At 51.6% G+C, this 20,487-nt stretch overlaps 2 protein-coding genes across 2 annotated transcripts in view; one reads left to right on the top strand and one right to left on the bottom strand.

The window, feature by feature from the left end:
- LOC116980277 (erythrocyte band 7 integral membrane protein-like) overlaps positions 1–4,130 on the bottom strand; it is a 40,276-nt gene extending 36,146 nt beyond the window's left edge. The window contains exon 1 of the mRNA XM_033032345.1: positions 4,020–4,130. The gene's annotated coding sequence lies outside the window, so the exon portion shown is untranslated. The remainder of the gene's footprint in view (positions 1–4,019) is intronic.
- Positions 4,131–5,907: 1,777 nt separating this feature from the next.
- On the top strand, positions 5,908–19,004 carry rbm11 (RNA binding motif protein 11). Its single transcript, XM_033032344.1, has 5 exons — positions 5,908–6,159; positions 9,273–9,435; positions 13,602–13,683; positions 16,764–16,869; positions 17,856–19,004. Exons 1-5 carry the CDS (start codon positions 6,067–6,069, stop codon positions 18,210–18,212), a joined length of 801 nt encoding a protein of 266 aa, XP_032888235.1. The 5' UTR covers positions 5,908–6,066; the 3' UTR covers positions 18,213–19,004.
- The last annotated feature ends 1,483 nt before the right edge of the window (positions 19,005–20,487 follow it).

Here is a 20,487-nt window from a genome sequence, read left to right as displayed (position 1 = left end):
AGGGGCCAGTGTCCGCTACACCCACAGAAGACAAGGCAAGAGGAGAAAAGACACAGAGTGCTGGAGTAACTCAGCGGGTCAGGCAGCATCTGTGGAGAACATGGATAGGTGACGTTTCACAGAGTGCTGGAGTAACTCAGCGGGTCAGGCAGCATCTGTGGTGAACATGGATAGGTGATGTTTCACAGAGTGCTGGAGTAACTCAGCGGGTCAGGCAGCATCTGTGGAGAACATGGATAGGTGACGTTTCACAGAGTGCTGGAGTAACTCAGCGGGTCAGGCAGCATCTGTGGAGAACATGGATAGGTGACGTTTCACAGAGTGCTGGAGTAACTCAGCGGGTCAGGTGGCAACTGTGGAGAACATGGACAGGTGACGTTTTGTGTCGGAATACTTCTACATACCTGTCCCGAGTGCAAGTGAAACTTCACCAATCCATGTAAAATTATGGAGTCTGAAGAAGGGTCCCGACCCGAAACGTCACCTATCCATGTTCTCCACAGATGCTGCCTGACCCGCTGAGTTACTCCAGCACTCTGTGTATTTTTTTTGCGTAAACCAATCTCTGCAGTTCCTTGTTTTTATAAGTCAGAAGGAATTGTGACTCTTGTTTTTGAGTTCCGTTTCACTCCTGGGCCAACAGTATCCGTGAACATGTAGGAAGGAACTGCAGATGCTGGTTTAAACTGAAGACCGTCTGAAGAAGGGTCTCGACCCGAAACGTCACCCATTCATTCCTTCTCTCCAGAGATGCTGCCTGCCCCGCTGAGTTACTCCAGCGTTTCGTGACTATCTGTGAATGGAATGATAGGGTGTGATGGGTTGTAATGCCAGAAAGAGGATTTTGTTTTGGTCAAATGGTCAGTGTGTTAGGCTGTTTATTTGAGTCAACCAGGCAAAGGTTGGACCCTGGTCCGACGCGAAAACTGGGGTAGATTGTGGAAGCATTTTAACATCAGCTCACACAGAGAGCAGCAGTGTTTGAATCACGGGCAGGACAGCAAGGGGACGATTTAAGAACAGATATTTCAGAGTGAGAGCTGGTGGTATTTTGGGCTGCTGGTGCATCACATGTGTCGGCTCTCCTCTACTCTCCCAGAGTCAGGTTACTGTTTGGTGCTGACTGACACATACTGGGAGTGGCGGTGAGGTAAACAGATGGAGGTCAGGGTTGTCACTCCAGCGTTTCCCTGTGTTTACCAGGAGTGGGTCACTTGGACATTAACACCATCACCACTGATCCACTGGAGTTATGGATTCACCCAATTCAGGATTGTGGGAAGGTCTAAAAAAGGTACATAAAATTATGGAGCAATGAGGAACTACATTATCAACCATTGAAGAAAAACAATGAATATAGAAACAAGGAACCGGCTTACAAAACAAGGACACAGAGTGCTGGAGTAACTCAGCGGGTCAGGCAGCATCTGTGGGGAACATGAATAGGTGACATTTTAGGTTGGTCCCTTCTTCAGAATATACATGAAATTTGGTTTAGTTGAGTTTATTGTCACGTGTACCGAGGTACAGAGAAAAGCTTTTTGTTGCGTGCTATCCAGTCAGCGTGTCAGTGGAAGGGAATAAAACGGAAATAGAGGAGTTGGGGATGGCGGATGGGCATTGAGGATGAGAGATCAAAGTGACTGGGGGTGTGGGAAAATATGTGTGGACCAGTGTATGGGGTGAAGGTGGGCAGGAGGGAGAGAGGGAAGGAGATAGGGAGGGAGGGAGAGAGCGAGGTAGTTAGGGAGGGATGGGGTGAATAGACAGATGGGGCAAGCACGGTGGCGTAGCGATAGAGTTGCCGCCTCACAGCGCCAGAGGCCCGGGTTCGGTCCCGACTACGGGTGCTGTCTGTACGGAGTTTGCACGTTCTCCCCGTGACCTGCGTGGGTTTTGTCCAGGTGCTCCGGTTTCCTCCCACACTCCGAGGCACTGGCAGCAAGAGGAGTTGAGTATAAGAGCAAAGAGGTCCTTCTGCAGTTGTACAGGGCCCGAGTGAGGCCACACCTGGAGTATTGCGTGCAGTTTTGGTCCCTAATTTGAGGAAGGACATTCTTGCTATTGAGGGAGTGCAGCGTAGGTTCACCAGGTTAATTCCCGGGATGGCGGGACTGTCATATGCGGAGAGAATGGAGCGGCTGGGCTTGTACACTCTGGAGTTTAGAAGGATGAGAGGGTATCTCATTGAAACATATAAGATTATTAAGGGATTATTATTGCTGGGGAAACTCAGCGGGTGCAGCAGCATCTATGGAGCGAAGGAAATAGGCGACGTTTCGGGCCAAAACATTTCTTCAGACTGAGGGGGGGTGGGAGAAAGAAGGAAAAGGGGAGGAGGGGGAGGAGCCCGAGGGCGGGCGGATGGGAGGGTGGGAGGAGACAGCTAGAGGGTTAAGGAAGGGAGGAGACAGCAAGGGCTAGCAAAATTGGGAGAATTCAATGTTAATGCCATACGGACGCAAGGTCCCCAGACAGAATATGAGGTGCTGTTCCTCCAATTTCCGCTGTTGCTCACTCTGGCAATGGAGGAGACCCAGGACAGAGAGGTCGGATTGGGAATGGGAGGGGGAGTTGAAGTGCTGAGCCACCGGGAGTTCAGGTAGGTTATTGCGGACTGAGCGGAGGTGTTCGGCGAAACGATCGCCCAACCTACGCTTGGTCTCCCCGATGTAAATCAGCTGACATCTAGAGCAGCGGATGCAGTAGATGAGGTTGGAGGAGATACAGGTGAACCTTTGTCGCACCTGGAACGACTGCTTGGGTCCTTGAATGGGGTCGAGGGGGGAGGTGAAGGGACAGGTGTTGCATTTCTTGCGGTTGCAACGGAAAGTGCCCGGGGAGGGGGTGGTGCGGGAGGGAAGGGAAGAATTGACGAGGGAGTTGCGGAGGGAGCGGTCTTTGCGGAAGGCAGACATGGGGGGAGATGGGAAGATGTGGCGAGTGGTGGGGTCACGCTGGAGGTGGCGGAAGTGGCGGAGGATTATGTGTTGTATTTGGCGGCTAGTGGGGTGAAAGGTGAGGACCAGAGGGACTCTGCCCTTGTTGCGAGTGCGGGGATGGGGAGAGAGAGCAGTGTTACGGGGTATGGATGAGACCCTGGTGTGAGCCTCATCTATGGTGGCGGAGGGGAATCCCCGTTCCCTGAAGAACGAGGACATTTCCGATGCCCTGGTGTGGAATGTCTCATCCTGGGAACAGATGCGGCGTAGGCGGAGGAATTGGGAGTAGGGGATGGAGTCTTTACAGGGGGCAGGGTGGGAAGACGTGTAGTCCAGATAGCCATGTGAGTCAGTGGGTTTGTAATGTATGTCGGTCAGGAGTCTGTCCCCTGCGATGGAGATGGTGAGGTCAAGGAATGGTAGGGAAGTGTCGGAAATCGTCCAGGTGTATTGGAGTGCCGGATGGAAGTTGGTGGTGAAGTGGATGAAGTCAGTCAGTTGTGTGTAGGTGCAGGAGGTGGCACCAAAGCAGTCGTCAATGTAACGGAGGTAGAGGTCGGGGATGGGGCCCTGGTACGTCTCGAACAAGGATTGTTCAACGTACCCGACAAAGAGGCAGGCGTAGCTGGGGCCCATGCGTGTACCCATAGCTACGCCTTGTGTTTGGAGTTAAGGGTTTATTATTATTAAGGGTTTGGACACGCTGGAGGCAGGAAACATGTTCCCGATGTTGGGGGAGTCCAGAACCAGGGGCCACAGTTTAAGGATAAGGGGTAAGCCATTTAGAATGGAGACGGGGAAACACTTTTTCACACAGAGAGTTGTGAGTCTGTGGAATTCTCTGCCTCAGAGGGCGGTGGAGGCCGGTTCTCTGGATACTTTCAAGAGAGAGCTAGATAGGGCTCTTAAAGATAGCGGAGTCAGGGGATATGGGGAGAAGGCAGGAACGGGGTACTGATTGGGGATGATCAGCCATGGTCACATTGAATGGCGGTGCTGGCACGATGGGCCGAATGGCCTACTCCTTCACCTATTGTCTATTGACTATTGGCGATGACACTGGGAGTGAGGACGTACCTCCTTACGCCGGGCCCACCACCGTCCCCTTCCTCCTCCAGGGCCAATTACCACCTGGTTCACTACCGCCCCCTGTGGGTCAGGAGGACCAATTACCACCAGGTTCACTGCCGCCCCCCTTTGGCCGGGAGGAGCAACAGCACGAGTCCCACTGCTGCCCCCTGTCGCTTGGAGGACCAATTACCACCAGTGGCCACCGGGAGGATTGCTCACCACTGTCGCTGCCAGGACCAGTCGCAACATTGCCACCGCCGCCCCCTGTGGGTCAGGAGGGCTAATTGCCATCGGATCCACTACCGCCCCCTGTCTCCTAGAGGACCAATCACCACCAGGTCTGAAGAAGGGTTTCTGCCCGAAACGTTGCCTATTTACTTCGCTCCATAGATGCTGCTGCACCCGCTGAGTTTCTCCAGCATTTTTGTGTACCTTCGATTTTCCAGCATCTGCAGTTCCTTCTTGAACACCCCTACTGCCCCCTGTGGGTCAGCGGGACTCATCACCACCAGGTCCACTACCGCCCCCTGTGGGTCAGCGGGACTCATCACCACCAGTCCCAGAAGCGCCTCCAGTCGCAGAGAGGAATAAATCACCTCACACCAGGTTCACTACCGCCCTCTGTAGTCTGGGAGGGTTGATCACCATTGGGTTAATTACTGCTCCCTGTGGGTTGGGAGGACTAATCACACTGGACCCACTATCGCCCCCTGGGGAATGACTAAACGCTGCCATTCCCGCAGCGGTGTCCCCCCCCCCCCCCCACCCCCCCATCGCCTAGAGGGCCAATTATCACTGGGCTCACTAGCGCCGCATGTGGCCAGGAGGGTTGCTCACCACTGTCACAGGGAGGATCAATCACACCAGGCCCACTGCCGCACCCTGTGGGTCAGGAGGACTAATCACCACCAGGCCCACTACCGCACCCTGTCTCCGGGAGGACCAATTACCACTGGGCTCACTAGCGCCCCCTGTGGCCGGGATGACCAATTACCACCAGTCCTACTAGTACCCCTGGCCCTGGAGGACTAATTACCACTGGGCCCACTACTGCCTCCTGTAGACCAAGATGGCGAATTGCCACTGAGCCCACTAGCGCCCTCTGTGGCTGGGAGGACCTATCACACCAGGTTCGCTTGCGCCCCCTGTGGGTCAGGAGAGCCAATTTACCACCAGTCGCACGAGCGCCCCCTGTCTCCTGGAGGACCAATTACCACGGGGCCTACAAGTGCCCCCTGTGGGTCAGGAGGGCCAATGGTCGGGAGGGTTGCTCACCACTGTCACTGGGAGGACCAATTACCACCGGGTCCACTAGCGCCCCCTGTCTCCCGGAGGACCAATTACCACCAGTCCCACGGCGCCCCCTGTGGCCGGGAGGGTTGCTCCACTGTCGCTGGGAGGACCAATTACCACCGGTCCCACAGCGCCCCCTGTGGCCGGGAGGACCATTTACCACCAGTCCCACTAGCGCCCCCTCTCCCTGGAGGACCATTTACCAACGCGCCCACGCCGCCCCCTGTCTCCGGGAGGACTAATTACCACATGTCCCATTAGCGCCCCCTGTGGCCGGGAGGACCATTTACCACCGGGCCCACGGCGCCCCCTGTGGCCGGGAGCGTTGTTCCACTGTCTCCCGGAGGACCAATTACCACCGGTCCCACGGCGCCCCCTGTCTCCTGGAGGACCATTTACCACCGGGCCCACTAGCGCCCCCTGTCTCCGGGAGGACCAATTACCACCGGGCCCACTAGCGCCCCCTGTCTCCGGGAGGACCAATTACCACCGGGCCCACTAGCGGCCCCCTGTCTCCTGGAGGACCATTTACCACCGGACCCACGGCGCCCCCTGTCTCCTGGAGGACCATTTACCACCGATCCCACAGCGCCCCCTGTGGCCGGGAGGGTTGCTCCACTGTCGCTGCGAGGAGCGGCGGCCGGCTTTGCTCTGCTCTGCGCTGCTCGGTTGTGTGGCCGCACCGAGGGCCGCAATGGCGGTGCCGGGTAGCGGGGAGCTCCGGGGACGGGCGGCCTGAGGCCTGGACCTGGGGCCGGGGATGAGCAAGCAGGACGAGGCGGACCGCACCGTGTTTGTGGGGAACCTGGACAGCGGCGCCCGGGAGGAGATCCTGTTCGAGCTCTTCCTGCAGGTGACGGGACACACATCTCCCCCACCCCCTGGGGGCCGGGACACACATCTCCTCCCCCCCCGGGGGCCGGGACACACATACATCTCCCCCCCGGGGGCCGGGACACACATCTCCCCCACCCCCTGGGGGCCGGGACACACATCTCCCCCCCCCCGGGGGCCGGGACACACATCTCCCCCCCCCCTCCCCTGGGGGCCGGGACACACATCTCCCCCCCCCCGGGGGCCGGGACACACACCCCCCCCCCCCCTCCCCTGGGGGCCTGGACACACATCTCCCCCCCCCCGGGGGCCGGGACACACATCTCCCCCCCCCCCCCCCCCCGGGGGCCTGGACACACATCTCCCCCCTCCCCTGGGGGCCTGGACACACATCTCCCCCCCCCGGGGGCCTGGACACACATCTCCCCCCCCCCCCGGGGGCCGGGACACACATCTCCCCCCCCCCCCCCCCCCGGAGACTGGGACACACATCTCCCCCACCCTCTGGGGGCCGGGACACACATACATCTCCACCCCCTGGGGGCCGGGACACACATCTCCCCCACCCCCCCTGTCCATCCCCTCCCCACCCCCACATGATCTCCCCCACCCCCTGGGGGTCGGGGACACACATACATCATCCCCACCCTCCTGGGGGTCGGGACACACATCTCCCCCACCCCCTGGGGACCGGGACACACACCACAGCGATCAGCCCTCACAGGATCATCACCATCCCCACCCTCTGAGAGATCTCCCCCACCCTAGTGATCCTCCTCCCAAAGCTCGGATTCTTCCCCACCCCAGGGAGCATCTTTTCCCTCCCCTCTCCTCCCCCTATCCCGTCAGGATCATCCCCACCCGCTGGAGACTAGGACCTGCACCCCCCCTAGCCCTAGGGAGCATCACCCCCTCCCCCTGGGTGGTCTCCCCCACCCTGGTGACCCTACTCGAACTCTCGGGACCTTCCCCCGACCCCCACAGGGTCTTCCCCCACCGTAGGGAGCATCGGCCCCACCCACTGGGGCTAGGACCGGTACCCCCACCCACACCCCCACAGGATCACCCCCACCCTAGTGACCTTCCTCCTCCACCCTGGGGACCTGTCATTTCCACACGGTGAAACCAAAATGTATAAAAATCATTAAAATCTTGACAATGTTCACTTTAACCACATGTGATTTTTTTTTCATATTACAAATCTCAAATTGTGGAGTACAGAGGCAAATAAATAAATGCTGGGTCTTGGTCCCAGACATTATGGAGGGCACTGTAAGATAGTGTACATTTTTCTCACAGAGAGTTGTGAGTCTGTGGAATTCTCTGCCACAGGACAGTGGAGGTAGGTTCTCTGGATACTTTCAACAGAGAGCTAGATAGGGCTCTTAAAGATAGCGGAATCAGGGAATATGGGGAGAAGGCAGGAACGGGGTACTGATTGGGGATGATCAGCCATGATCACATTGAATGGCGGTGCTGGCTCGGAGGGCCAAATGGCTTCCTCCTGCATCTATTGTCTATTAATGTAGGCCTGGATAGAGTGGATGTGGAGAGGATGTTTCCACTCGTGGGAGAGTCTGGGACTCGAGGTCATAGTCTTAGAATTACAGGACGTTCCTTTAGGAAGGAGATGAGGAGGAATTTCTTTATTCAGAGGGAGTCAAGAGTCCAGTAAATAGAGTTTATTGTCATGTGTCCCAGATAGGAAAATGAAATTCATGTTTGCTGCAGCAGAACAGAATATTGAAGGCATGAATACAGATCAGTTCAGAGTGCCCATATACCATAGAATATATATATATACACACACATAAATAAAAAGTGCTTAAGAAGGGTTTCGGCACGAAACGTTGCCTATTTCTTTCGCTCCATAGATGTTGCTGCACCCTCTGAGTTTCTCCAGCACTTTTGTTTACCAACAGATAAAGTGCAATAGGCTGTTATAGTTCATAGTTTGTTTGAAGTTGTGTTTAATAGTCTGATGGCTGTGGGGAAGTAGCTGTTCCTGAACCTGGATGGTGAATCTGTGGAATTATTTGCCACAGAAGACTGTGGAGGCTAAGTCAGTGGATATTTTTAAGGCTGAGATAGATAGATTCTTGATTAGTGCGGGTGTCAGGGGTTACGGGGAGAAGGCAGGAGAATGGGGTTAGGAGGGAGAGATAGATCAGTCATGATTGAACGGCAGAGTGGACTTGATCTCCAGAGGGCGCAGCATGATGGTCAGTGTGGGTGATGCTTCATCTTGCTTGTGAGACCACATCTGGAGTATTGTGTACAGTTTTGGTCTCCTAATTTGAGGAAGGACATCCTTGTGATTGAGGTAGTGCAGCGTAGGTTCACAAGATTGATCCCTGGGATGGGGACTGTCATATGAGGAAAGATTGAAAAGACTAGGCTTGTATTCACTGGAGTTTAGAAGGATGAGGGGGATCTTATAGAAACATATAAAATTATAAAAGGACTGGACAAGCTAGATGCAGGAAAAATGTTCCCATTGTTGGGCGAGTCCAGAACCAGGGGCCACAATCTTAGGATAAAGGGGGGGGCCATTTAAGACTGAGGTGAGAAAAAAACTTTTTCACCCAGAGAGTTGTGAATTTATGGAATTCAAGTTCAAGTTCAAGAGAGTTTATTGTCATGTGTCCCTGATAGGATAATGGAATTCTTGCTTTGCTTCAGCACAACAGAACATAATAGGCATTGACTACAAAACACATGAATAAATAAACTGATAAAGTGCAAATAACAGATAATGGGTTATTAATGTTCAGAGTTTTGTCCGAGCCAGGTTTAATAGCCTGATGGCTGTGGGGAAGTAGCTATTCCTGAACCTGGTCGTTGCAGTCTTCAGGCTCCTGTACCTTCTACCTGAAGGTAGCAGGGAGATGAGTGTGTGGCCAGGATGGTCTGCCACAGAGGGTAGTGGAGGCCAAGTCACTGGATGGATTTAAGAGTTAGATAGAGCTCTCGGGGCTAGTGGAGTCAAGGGATATGGGGAGAAGGCAGGCACGGGTTATTTATAGGGGACGATCAGCCATGATTACAATGAATGGCGGTGCTGGCTCGAAGGACCGAATGGCCTCCCCCTGCACCTATTTTTTATGTTTCTATGTTTCATTGTGATTGTAGGCGGGCCCACTAACTAAAGTGCACATTGCCAAGGAGAAGGACGGCAGGCAGAAGACATACGGGTTTGTCTGCTTCAAGCACACAGAGTCTGTGCCTTACGCCATCACCCTGCTGAACGGCATCCGGCTATACGGTAGACCGCTGAATCTGCAATATCGCTCCGGTAGGTCGTGGATCAACACCGTACATTGCTACTGGGTTATAGTGGACAGAAATGCTGGAGAAACTCAGCGGGTGAGGCAGCATCAATGGAGTGAAGGAATAGGCGACGTTTCGGGTCGAGACCCTTCTTCAGACTGATGTGGGGGGCGGGGGGGCGGGAAGAAGAAAGGACGAGGCTGAGAGTGGGCTGTGGGAGAGCTGGGAAGGGGAGGGGAAGGAGGGAGAAAGCAGGGAACTACCTGAAATTGGAGAAGTCAATGTTCATACCGCTGGGGTGTAAACTACCCAAGCGAAATATGAGGTGCTGCTCCTCCAATTCGCAGTGGGACTCACTCTGGCCATGGAGGAGGCCCAGGACAGAAAGGTCAGATTCGGAATGGGAGGGGGTGTTGAACCCCAGCGGTACGAACATTGACTTCTCCAATTTCAGGTAGTCCCTGCTTTCTCCCTCCTTCCCCTCCCCTTCCCAGCTCTCCCACAGCCTCTGTCTCCCACAGCCACTGTCTCCACCTCTCCCTTTCTTCTTACCGCCCCCACCCCCACATCAGTCTGAAGAAGGGTCTCGACCCGAAACGTCACCTATTTCTTCGCTCCATAGATGCTGCCTCACCCACTGAGTTTCTCCAGCAATTTTGTCTACCTTCGATTTTTCCAGCATCTGCAGTTCCTTCTTAAACAATACTGGGTTATATTTGTCACCATGCGGGGATACAGGAAAAAGGTTTTTGCTTGCCGGCTATCTGGTCCATTTAGAGATACAACAAATGCCGAAGATAGGCGCCAAAATGCTGGAGTAACTCAGCGGGACAGGCAGCATCTCTGGATAAAAGGAATGGGTGACGCTTCGGGTCGAGACCGCTAGGTCTCGTCCTAAAACGTCACCCATTCCATTTATCCAGAGATGCTGCCTGTCCCGCTGAGTTATAGACAAAAGAATATAGGTGCAGGAGTAGGCCTTTCGGCCCTTCAAGCCAGTACCGCCATTCAATGTGATCATGGCTCATCATCCCCAATCAGTACCCCGTTCCTGCCTTCTCCCCACATCCCTTGACTCCATTATCTTTAAGAGCCCTATCTAGTTCTCTCTTGAAAGTATCTAGAGAACTGGCCTCCACCGCCCTCTGAGGCAGAGAATTCCACAGACTCACAACTCTCTGTGTGAAAAAGTGTTTCCTCATCTCCGTTCTAAATGGCTTACCCCTTATTCTTAAACTGTGTGTGGCCCCTGGATAGTGTTATGGCCCTGTCCCACTAGCAAGTTTACCCAAGAGCTCTCCCGAGTTTTAAAAAAATCGAACTCTGTTCTAAATGGCTTACCCCTTATTTGTAAATATGGCCCCTGGTTCTGGACTCCCCCAACATTGGGAACATGTTTCCTGCCTCTAGCGTGTCCAAACCCTTAATAATCTTATACGTTTCATTAAGATTTCTTGGACGACAGATGGCACAATGGGCTAAGTGTTCGGCTGGCAACCGGAAGGTAGCTGGTTCGAATCCCGCTTGGAGTGCATACTGTCGTTGTGTCCTTGGGCAAGACACTTCACCCACCTTTGCCTGTGTGTGTCCTTGGGCAAGACACTTCACCCACCTTTGCTTGTGTGTGTGAATGTAATTATGTGAAGCACTTTGGGGTCAATGCATGTTGACTAAAAATGTGCTATATAAATAAAGAAATTTAAAAGATGCTCTCTCATCCTTCTAAACTCCAGAGTGTACAAGCTCTCAGCATATGACAGTCCCGCCATCCCGGGAATTAACCTTGTAAACCTACGCTGCACTCCCTCAATAGCAAGAATGTCCTTTCTCAAAGGACATTCTTACTCCAGCATTTTGTATCTACGATTTAAACCAGCATCTGCAGTTCTTTCCTACTGCATATGCTCATGTCCATACCACGATATCCATGCCCCCAAACATGATGCCAACTCATGCCGATTCCTTAGACTTTAGAGATACAGTGCGGAAACTGTCCCTTCGGCCCACCAAGTCCATGCTGACCCTCGATCATCCATACACCAGTGCTATCCGACACGCACACTAAGGGGCAATTTATAGAAGCCAATTAACCTACAAACCCACACATCTGTGGGATATGGGAGGAAACCCACGCAGGTCGCAGGGAGAACGTACAAACTCCGAACAGACAGCACCCGTAGTCAGGATCGAAACCGGGTCTCTGCCGCTGTGAGGCAGCAACTCTACCGCTGCGCCACTGTGCCGCCCTTTCCAGAGCAGAGTTTGCTGTAACCCAAATAGACAATAGGTGCAGGATTAGGCCATTCGGCCCTTCGAGCCAGCACCGCCATTCAATGTGATCATTGCTGATCATCCACAATCATTACCCCGTTCCTGCCTTCTCACCATATCCCTTCTCTCCATATCCCTTAGAGCTCTATCTAACTCTTTCTTGAAAGTATTCAGAGAACGAGCCTCCACCGCCCTCTGAGGCAGAGAATTCCACAGACTCATAACTCTCTGTGTGAAAAAGTGGCCTTTATCTTTGATTAATTCCTGTGAAGATTCATGTATGTGTGGAGCCCACGCATAGTGTGACTGCAACACTGAGGGCCTCTGAACTTGTTGCATTCCTTCAAAAGCTGCACGATAAAGAGATTGGATCTTTACAATAAAATTGCAGTCAGCTCTGCACGTTGGCGACTACATACCCTGACAAGGTCAGGATGGTGTTTAGGACAGTTTGAGATAAGGTCATAAGTCATTGGAGCCGAATTAGGCCATTCAGCCAATCAAGTCTACTCCACCATTCAATCATTCTCTCAGCATATGACAGTCCCGCCATCCCAGGAATTAACCTTGTAAACCTATGCTGCACTCCCTCAAAAGCATTTTGTGTCTATGATTTAAACCAGCATCTGATCTGGCCCAGAGGATTGTCGGCTGCCCTCTCCTTACCTTGGAGGACTTACACAGTTCCCGCTGCATCAAAAAATCCCAGAGTATTATAAAGGACATTTCCCACCCCGGACACTCCCTGTTTGAACTGTTACCGTCAGGCAGACAGTACAGATCTACAAGGACAAGGACAAACAGACTTAAAAACAGTTTTTACCCCACTGCTATAAAGGCACTAAATGTAGCCGCCAAGGAACGCAGGGGCGATACATACTAAGAGACTGTGAAATCGACAGAAGGATGTAGGGCTGGGTGTTTATGCGTGCTATTTTCATGATATTTATTTTAGTTGTTTATCTTTTTTAAATATTTTACCTTGTATGTATCGTTAGCTTTTAGAAATGTTTGAATGGTGCACTGACTGGCTGACATTTTACAATTTTGTTGTACATGGTTCATGTTACAATGACAATAAAGAAACTATTCTATTCTATTCTATTCTATTCTATTCTATCTCTCCCTCCTAACCCCATTCTCCTGCCTTCTCCCCATAACCCCTGATACCCATACTAATCAAGAATCTATCTATCTCTGCCTTAAAAATATCCACTGACTTGGCCTCCACAGCCGTCTGTGGCAAAGGATTCCACAGATTCACCACCCTCTGTCTAAAGAAATGTCTCCTCATCTCCTTCCTAAAAGAACATCCTTTAATTCTGAGGCTATGGACATCCTATAATTCCTAGGCTCTCCCACTAGTGGAAACATCCTCTCCACATACACTCGATCCAAGCCTTTCACTATTCTGTAAGTTCCAATGAGGTCCCCCGCACATTCTTCTAAACTCCAGCGAGTACAGGCCCAGTGTCGACAAACGCTCATCATAGGTTAACCCACTCATTCCTGGGATCATTCTTGTAAACCTCCTCTGGACCCTCTCCAGAGCCAGCACATCCTTCCTCAGATATGGGGCCCAAAACTGCTCACGGTATTCCAAATGCGACCTGACCCATTAATTAAAAACATGGGACAAAAATGGGCTTTCGTTGTCCGAAAATCAATCGATCAGCGACGTGGGGAGGTGGGACGTGCTGCATGGGCAACAGCCTGTCCTCCATATGACATCGTCCAGGCTTGCATCCGACCAGGATGCATCAGCCAAGGTCAGTCATAACCGAGGGGGGCCTACTAACTGTCCGAAAATTAAAAAACAGAAGGTTGAAGTTTTTGGGGAGCGTGGTATCGTGAATAACTAGCAGACACGTGTTGTTATGTGAGGTTTACGGGACAGGTGTGTGTGTGTGTGTGTTGCAGGGAGCTCCCACACCACTGACGCAGGTACGCCGTACCTGGGAGCGGAGAACACTCTGTGTCGAATGCCACAGGACAACTCCAGGTACAGTAACTGTGAAGCTTTACCTTTGGTTAAATACGAACCGGCATCCGCAGTTCCTTCCTACACTGTACATTTCCACGTTCTATCTGTGCAGAGACTCACCTGTAAAGCAGCGTCTGCAGTTCCTTCCTACACGTGACAGGTGGATACAGGTGAGGGAGGGGTTGGATGGCAGGTGGCTGGAGTAAGTGGCAAAGGAAACAAAAAGGTGTCAGATAAGGAGAGGGGAATGAAATGCAAACAGAGAAAATAGGTCCAGGCGTAGGCCATTCGGCCCTTCGAGCCAGCACCATCATTCAATATGATCATGGCTGATCATCCAGAATCAGTACCCCGTTCCTGCTTTTCCCCATATCCCTTGATTCCTTTAGCCCTAAGAGCTACATCTACCTCTCTCTTGAAAACATCCAGTGAATTGGCCTCCACTGCCTTCCACAGATTCACAACTCTCTGGGTGAATTTTTTTTTCCTCATCTCATTCCTTTATTCTTCAACTGTGACCCCTGGTTCTGGACTCCCCCCGACATCGGGAACATTTTTTCTGCATCTAGCCTCTCCAATCCTTTCAGAATTTCTATAAGATGCCCTCTCATCCTTCTAAATTCCAGTGAATACGCACAATACTCCAGGTGTGGTCTCACCAGGGCCCTGTACAACTGCAGTAGGACCTCCTTGCTCCTACTCAAATCCTCTCGCAACGAAGGCCATTAGCTTACTTCACTGCCTGCTGTACCTCCATGCTTACTTTCAGTGACTGATGTACAAGTACACCCAGGTCTCGTTGCACCTCCCCTTTTCCTAATCTGACACCATTCAGATAATATGAATCCAGTGATAGGAACATTGACTTCTCTAACTTCAGATAGCCCTTGCTTTCCCTCTCTCTCCATCCCCTCCCCCTTCCCAGTTCCCCCACCAGTCTTACTGTCTCCGACTACATTCTATCTCTGTCCCGCCCACTCCCCTGACATCAGTCTGAAGAAGGGTCTCGACCCAAAACGTCACCCATTCCTTCTCTCCAGGGATGCTGCCTGTCCCGCTGAGTTACTCCAGCATTTTTGTCTACCATTCAGATAAAAATCTGCCTTCCTGTTCCAGCCATCAAAGTGAATAACCTCACATTAATCCACAATATACTGTATCTGCCATGCACCTGCCCACTCACCCAACCTATCAAAGTCACCCTGCAGCCTCATGGCATCCTCACACTGCCACCCAGCTTTGTGTCATCCGCAAACTTGGAGGTGTCACATTTAATTCCCTCGTCTAAATCGTTAATATATATTGTAAATAACTGGGGTCCCAGCACCGAGCCTTGCGGCACCCCACTAGTCACTGCCTGCCATTCTGAAAAGGATCCATTAATTCCTACTCTTTGCTTCCTGTCTGCCACCCAGTTCTCTATCCATGTCAATACCCGACCCCCAATACCATGTGCTCAAATTTTGCACACTAATCTCTTGTGTGGGACCTTGTCAAAGGCTTTTTGAAAGTCCAGATACACCACATCCACTGGCTCTCCCTTATCCATTCTACTTGTTACATCCTCAAAAAATTCCAAAAATTAGTCGAGCATGATTTCCCCTTCATAAATCCATGCTGACTTTGACCGATCCTTCACTGTTTTCCAAATGCACTGCAATAACATCTTTAATAATCAACTCAAGCATCTTCCCCATTACCGGTGTAAGGCTAACTGGTCAATAATTCCCCGTTTTCTCTCTCCCTCCTTTCTTAAAAAGTGGAGTTACATTGGCTACCCTCCAGTCCACAGGAACTGATCCAGAGACGAGAGAACATTGGAAAATTATCACCAATGCATCCACAATTTCAAGGGCCACCTCCTTGAGTACTCTGGGATGCAGATCATCAGGCCCCGGGGATTTATCTCCCTTCAGTCCCAACAGTTTACCCAACACCATATCCTGACTAATGTGGATTCCCTTCAGTTCCTCCCTACCATCGGTCCTCTAGTATTTCTGGGAGATATACAGATCCTCGGTCCCCTAGTATTTCTGGGAGATTGTTTGTGTCGTCCTTTGTGAAGATAGAACCAAAATACTTGTTTAACTGTTCAAAAAGGAACTGCAGATGCTGGAATATCGAAGGTACACAAAATTGCTGGGGAAACTCAGCGGGTGCAGCAGCATCTATGGAGCGAAGGAAATAGGCGATGTTTCGGGCCGAAACCCTTCTCCAGACTGAAGAAGGGTTTCGGCCCGAAACGTCGCCTATTTTCTTCGCTCGATAGATGCTGCTGCACCCGCTGAGTTTCCCCAGCAATTTTGTGTACCTACTTGTTTAACTGGTCTGCCATTTCCTTGTTTCCCCGTTATAAATTCACCTGTCTCTGACTGTCTTCTTCTTGCGTATGGCGTGCACAGCCTAAAGTTGTAGGACAACTTGTTCTATTTGATCTTACTTGATTATGCACGCCTGGTTGATTGCATTCGTCGAAACAGGGCGGACCACGTGAAGGTTGCAATCTCCCCACCCTACTGTGACTGTAAGGGACCTACATTTGACTTCACTAATCTTTTCCTTTTTACATATCTAAAGACGTTTTTAAGAGTCAGTTTTTATATTCCCCGCAAACTTTCTTTCATGCACTTTTCCCCCCTCTTAATTAACCCCTTTGTCCTCCTCTGTTGAGTTTTAAATTTCTCCCAGTCCACCGGTTTGCTGCTTCCTCTGGCCAATTTATCTGCCTCTTCTTCGGATTTAACACTATCCTTGATTTCCCTCGTCAGCCATGGTTGAGACGCCTTCCCCATTTTATTTTTTCGCCAGACAGGGATGAACAATTTTTGGAGGTCAACCATGCGGTCTTTAAATCTTCACCATTGCATCTCCACCGTTAACCCTTTAAGTATAATTTGCCTGTCTATCCGAACCAATTCCCGTCTCATACCTTCAAAGTCTCCTTTCTTTAAGAACTAACCTGGTGAACCTACGCTGCACTCCCTCAATAGCAAGAATGTCCTTCCTCAAATTGGAGAGAAGAAGAGAGAAAGGAGAGAAGAGGTGAAGCACAGTCTTGTGTCCCCTGTTAATACATTCTCTCTCTGTGTTTGCTTCAGGAACCTTCAGTTCCCCAGTGGGCCCAGTTCCTCGCTGTTTCTAACTCCACCGTACTGTATGAACAACAGTTACAGCCACCCTGATCCCTACTACTGGCAGGCAATGGTGAGTAACGGCTTGGGCTACTGGAAGGAAGCCTGTCTGATCACAAGCCTTGTTTAAGAAAGAACTGCAGATGCTGGAAAAATCGAAGGTAGACAAAAATGCTGGAGAAACTCAGCAGGTGAGGCAGCATCTAAGGAGAGAAGGAATAGGTGACGTTTCGGGTTGAGACACTTCTTCAGACTGATGTGGGGGTGAGGGGAGGGTGCGGGAAGAAGAAAGGAAGAGGTGGAGACAGTGGGCTGTGGGAGAACTGGGAAGGGGAGGGGAAGGAGGGAGAAAGCAGGGACTACCTGAAATTGGAGAAGTCAATGTTCATACCGCTGGGGTGTAAACTGCCCAAGCGAAATATGAGGTGCTGCTCCTCCAATTTGCGGTGGGACTCACTCTGGCCATGGAGGAGGCCCAGGACAGAGAGGTCAGATTGGGAACGGGAGGGGGAGTTGAAGTGCTGAGCCACCGGGAGATCAGATTGGTTAATGTGAACTGTGCAGAGGTGTTGGGCGAAGCGATCGCCAAGCCTGTGCTTGGTCTCACCGATGTAGAGCAATTAGTTAGCTTTGTGCCTTAGTAAGTTTGCTTTTTAGTCTTTAGAGATACAGCGCGGAAACAGGCCCTTTGGCCCACCGAGTCCGTGCCGACCAGCGATCACCGCACACTTACACCATCCTACACACACTAGGGACAATTTACAATTATGCCAAGCCAATTAGCCCTTTAACTAGTATGTCTTTGGAGTGTCGGAGGAATCCAGAGCTCCGGGAGAAAAGCCACACAGGACAAGGGGAGAACGTACAAACTCTGTACAGACAGCACCCGTAGTCAGGATCGAGCCTGTGTCCCTGTGAGGCATCAGCTCTACCCGCTGCGCCACTGTTGGAAGTGAATGCGGAGGAGATGAGTTTAAGGTGGCATTGTGCTTACAATGGACATTGTGGGCTGACGGGCCTTGTTCCAGTGCTGTACTGTTGTGTGTTGTTCTGTTTCAGATGAACTCCTACACCCTGCAGCAGTACCACCTCAGTTCCCAGCTACTCCAGCAGCAGCAGCAGCAGCAGCAGCAGCAGCAGCAGCAGTACTACCCGCCGACCTCGGTGCCTCCCATGCCCAGCTTCGGGCATCTGCAGGACCTCGCGGCCTGGCCATGCCCTGCCACCCCAGACAGCAGCTGGCCCCCGCTGGAGCCCGAGCCCGGTGGTGGGGGGGGCAGCCGTGACCGACGGGACAGCGGAGGGGGGGGCAAGACCCTGGGCTCGGACAGCGACAGTGACGGCAGGAGCCAGCGCTTGCCGGCCTTCAGCAAGCACTCCTACAGGAAGCACAAGTCCAAGAAGAAGAAGTACTGAGGGTGGCGGGGCCTGAGGGAGGGGTACGGAATCCCAACTTGCCATCCCCCTCCCCCACACCGACAGAATCCTGGCGTTCCCACCATGTCTTGGCCGTGTATGAGGACAGGCCGTGGAGAAGCCCCCCCAGCCCTGGGATCGGCCATTGTCAGCCGCCCACCCTCGCGGTGCGGGTACGAGAGGCTGGGCAGACAAAGCACCTCCAAACTGGGGACTGAAAATGACAGAGGATTGGAGCTACAGACTGCTGCACGCCCGCCCGCCCGCCAGCAATGGGAACCAAGTGGCATTGAATGAATTGAGGACCGCCGCAAATCCGTGAGAATTTCCCCCCCCCGATCGACTGAAATGAAACTAAAGGTACACAAAAATGCTGGAGAAACTCAGCGGGTGCAGCAGCATCTATGGAGCGAAGGAAATAGGCGACGTTTCGGGCCGAAACCCTGAAGGAAATAGGCAACGTTTCGGCCCGAAACGTTACCTGTTTCCTTCGCTCCATAGATGCTGCTGCACCCTGCTGAGTTTCTCCAGCATTTTTGTGTACCTTCGATTTTCCAGCATCTGCAGTTCCTTCTTGAAATGAAACTAAGCCTGGCACCAGTGGTAAAGCCGCCACCTCTGTGGCCACTGGCGGCCAAGGTAGTGCGTGGCCGGTCATGCCCAGCTCTCCTGCCTTAGCTCAAGTGCAATGCCCGGCTGCAAACATGTTACTTACTGGCAAGTTTATTTATCAAATCAGACTCGCCAAATGTTGGTCGCTTCCAGAAATTAAAAGCTGCTGCTCTCAGTTCAGTCTCACTGTCATTGGTGTTTCTTGCCTCGTCTCCTTGTGCGGTAAAGGTGCTCTAACTACAGTGCAACAGGCCCATTGAGGGATGAGTATTATACAGAGAGAAACAGCATGGAAAGGGGCGGTCACATTGGTGCAGCAGTAGAGTCGCTGCCTTACAGCGAATGCTTCAGACTCCAGCATCTTCCCCACCACCGATGTCAGGCTAACAGGGGTCACAGCTTAAGGATAAGGGGGAAATCCTTTACAACCGAGATGAGAAAAACATTTTTCACGCAGAGAGTGGTGAATCTCTGGAACTCTCTGCCACAGAAGGTAGTTGAGGCCGGTTCATTGGCTATATTTAAGAGGGAGTTAGATGTGGCCCTTGTGGCGAAAGGGATCAGGGGGTATGGAGAGAAGGCAGGTACGGGATACTGAGTTGGATGATCAGCCATGATCATATTGAATGGCGGTGCAGGCTCGAAGGGCCGAATAGCCTACTCCTGCACCTATTTTCTATGTTTCTAACTGGTCTATAATTCCTTGTTTTCTCTCTCCCGCCTTTCTTAAAAAATGGGATAACATTAGCTGCCCTCCAATCCACAGGAACTGATCCTGAGTCTATAGAACATTGGAAAATGATCACCAATGCATCCACGATTTCTAGAGCCACTTCCTTAAGTACCCTGGGATGCAGACCATCAGGCCCTGGGGATTTATCAGCCTTCAGTCCCATCAGTCTACCCAACACCATTTCCTGCCTAATGTGGATTTCCTTCAGTTCCTCCGTCACCCTAGATCCTCTGGCCACTACTATATCAGGAAGATAGCTTGTGTCCTCCTTAGTGAAGACAGATCCAAAGTACCTGTTCAACTCCACTGCCATTTCCTTGTTCCCCATAATACATTCACCTTTTTCGGTCTTCAAGGGTCCAACTTTGGTCTTAACTAATTTTTTCCTCCTCACATACCAAAAGAAGCTTTTATTATCCTGCTTTATATTCTTGGCTAGCTTACCTTCATACCTCATCTTTTCTCCCCGTATTGTCCTTTTAGTTATCTTCTGTTGTTCTTTAAACATTACCCAATCCTCTTGCTTCCCGCTCATCTTTGCTACGTTGTACTTCTTCACTTTAATTTTTATACTGTCCCTGACGTCCCTTGTCAGCCACGGTCGTCCCTTTCTCCCCTTGGAATCTTTCTTCCTCCTAGGAATGAACTGATCCTGCACCTTCTTTATTATTCCTAGAAACACCTGCCATTGTTGTTCCACTGTCATCCCTGCTCGGGTATCTTCCAGTTAACTTTGGTCAGCTCCTCCCTCATGGCCCCATAGACCCCTTTATTCAGCAACACTGACACCTCCGATCTATCCTTCTCCCTCTCCAGTTGTAGATTAAACCTGACCATGTTATGGTCACTACCTCCTAATGGCTCATTAACCTCGAGGTCCTTTATCAAATCCGGTTCATTATATAACACTAAATCCAGAATTGCCTTCTC

The sequence above is a fragment of the Amblyraja radiata genome, chromosome 14, assembly GCF_010909765.2.
Source record: "Amblyraja radiata isolate CabotCenter1 chromosome 14, sAmbRad1.1.pri, whole genome shotgun sequence".
NCBI classification, from domain to species: domain Eukaryota; kingdom Metazoa; phylum Chordata; class Chondrichthyes; order Rajiformes; family Rajidae; genus Amblyraja; species Amblyraja radiata.
The sequence above is the reverse complement of the archived record's forward strand: the minus strand, read 5'-3'. Positions and strand labels throughout refer to the sequence as shown.

Coding starts and splice junctions, on each gene's coding strand:
- rbm11 (XM_033032344.1), top strand. CDS start 6,067: ATGAGCAAGCAGGACGAGGCGGACCGCACCGTGTTTGTGGGGAACCTG. Junction 13,684..16,763: donor ATGCCACAGGACAACTCCAG/GTACAGTAACTG, acceptor TGTTTGCTTCAG/GAACCTTCAGTTCCCCAGTG. Junction 16,870..17,855: donor CCTACTACTGGCAGGCAATG/GTGAGTAACGGC, acceptor GTTCTGTTTCAG/ATGAACTCCTACACCCTGCA.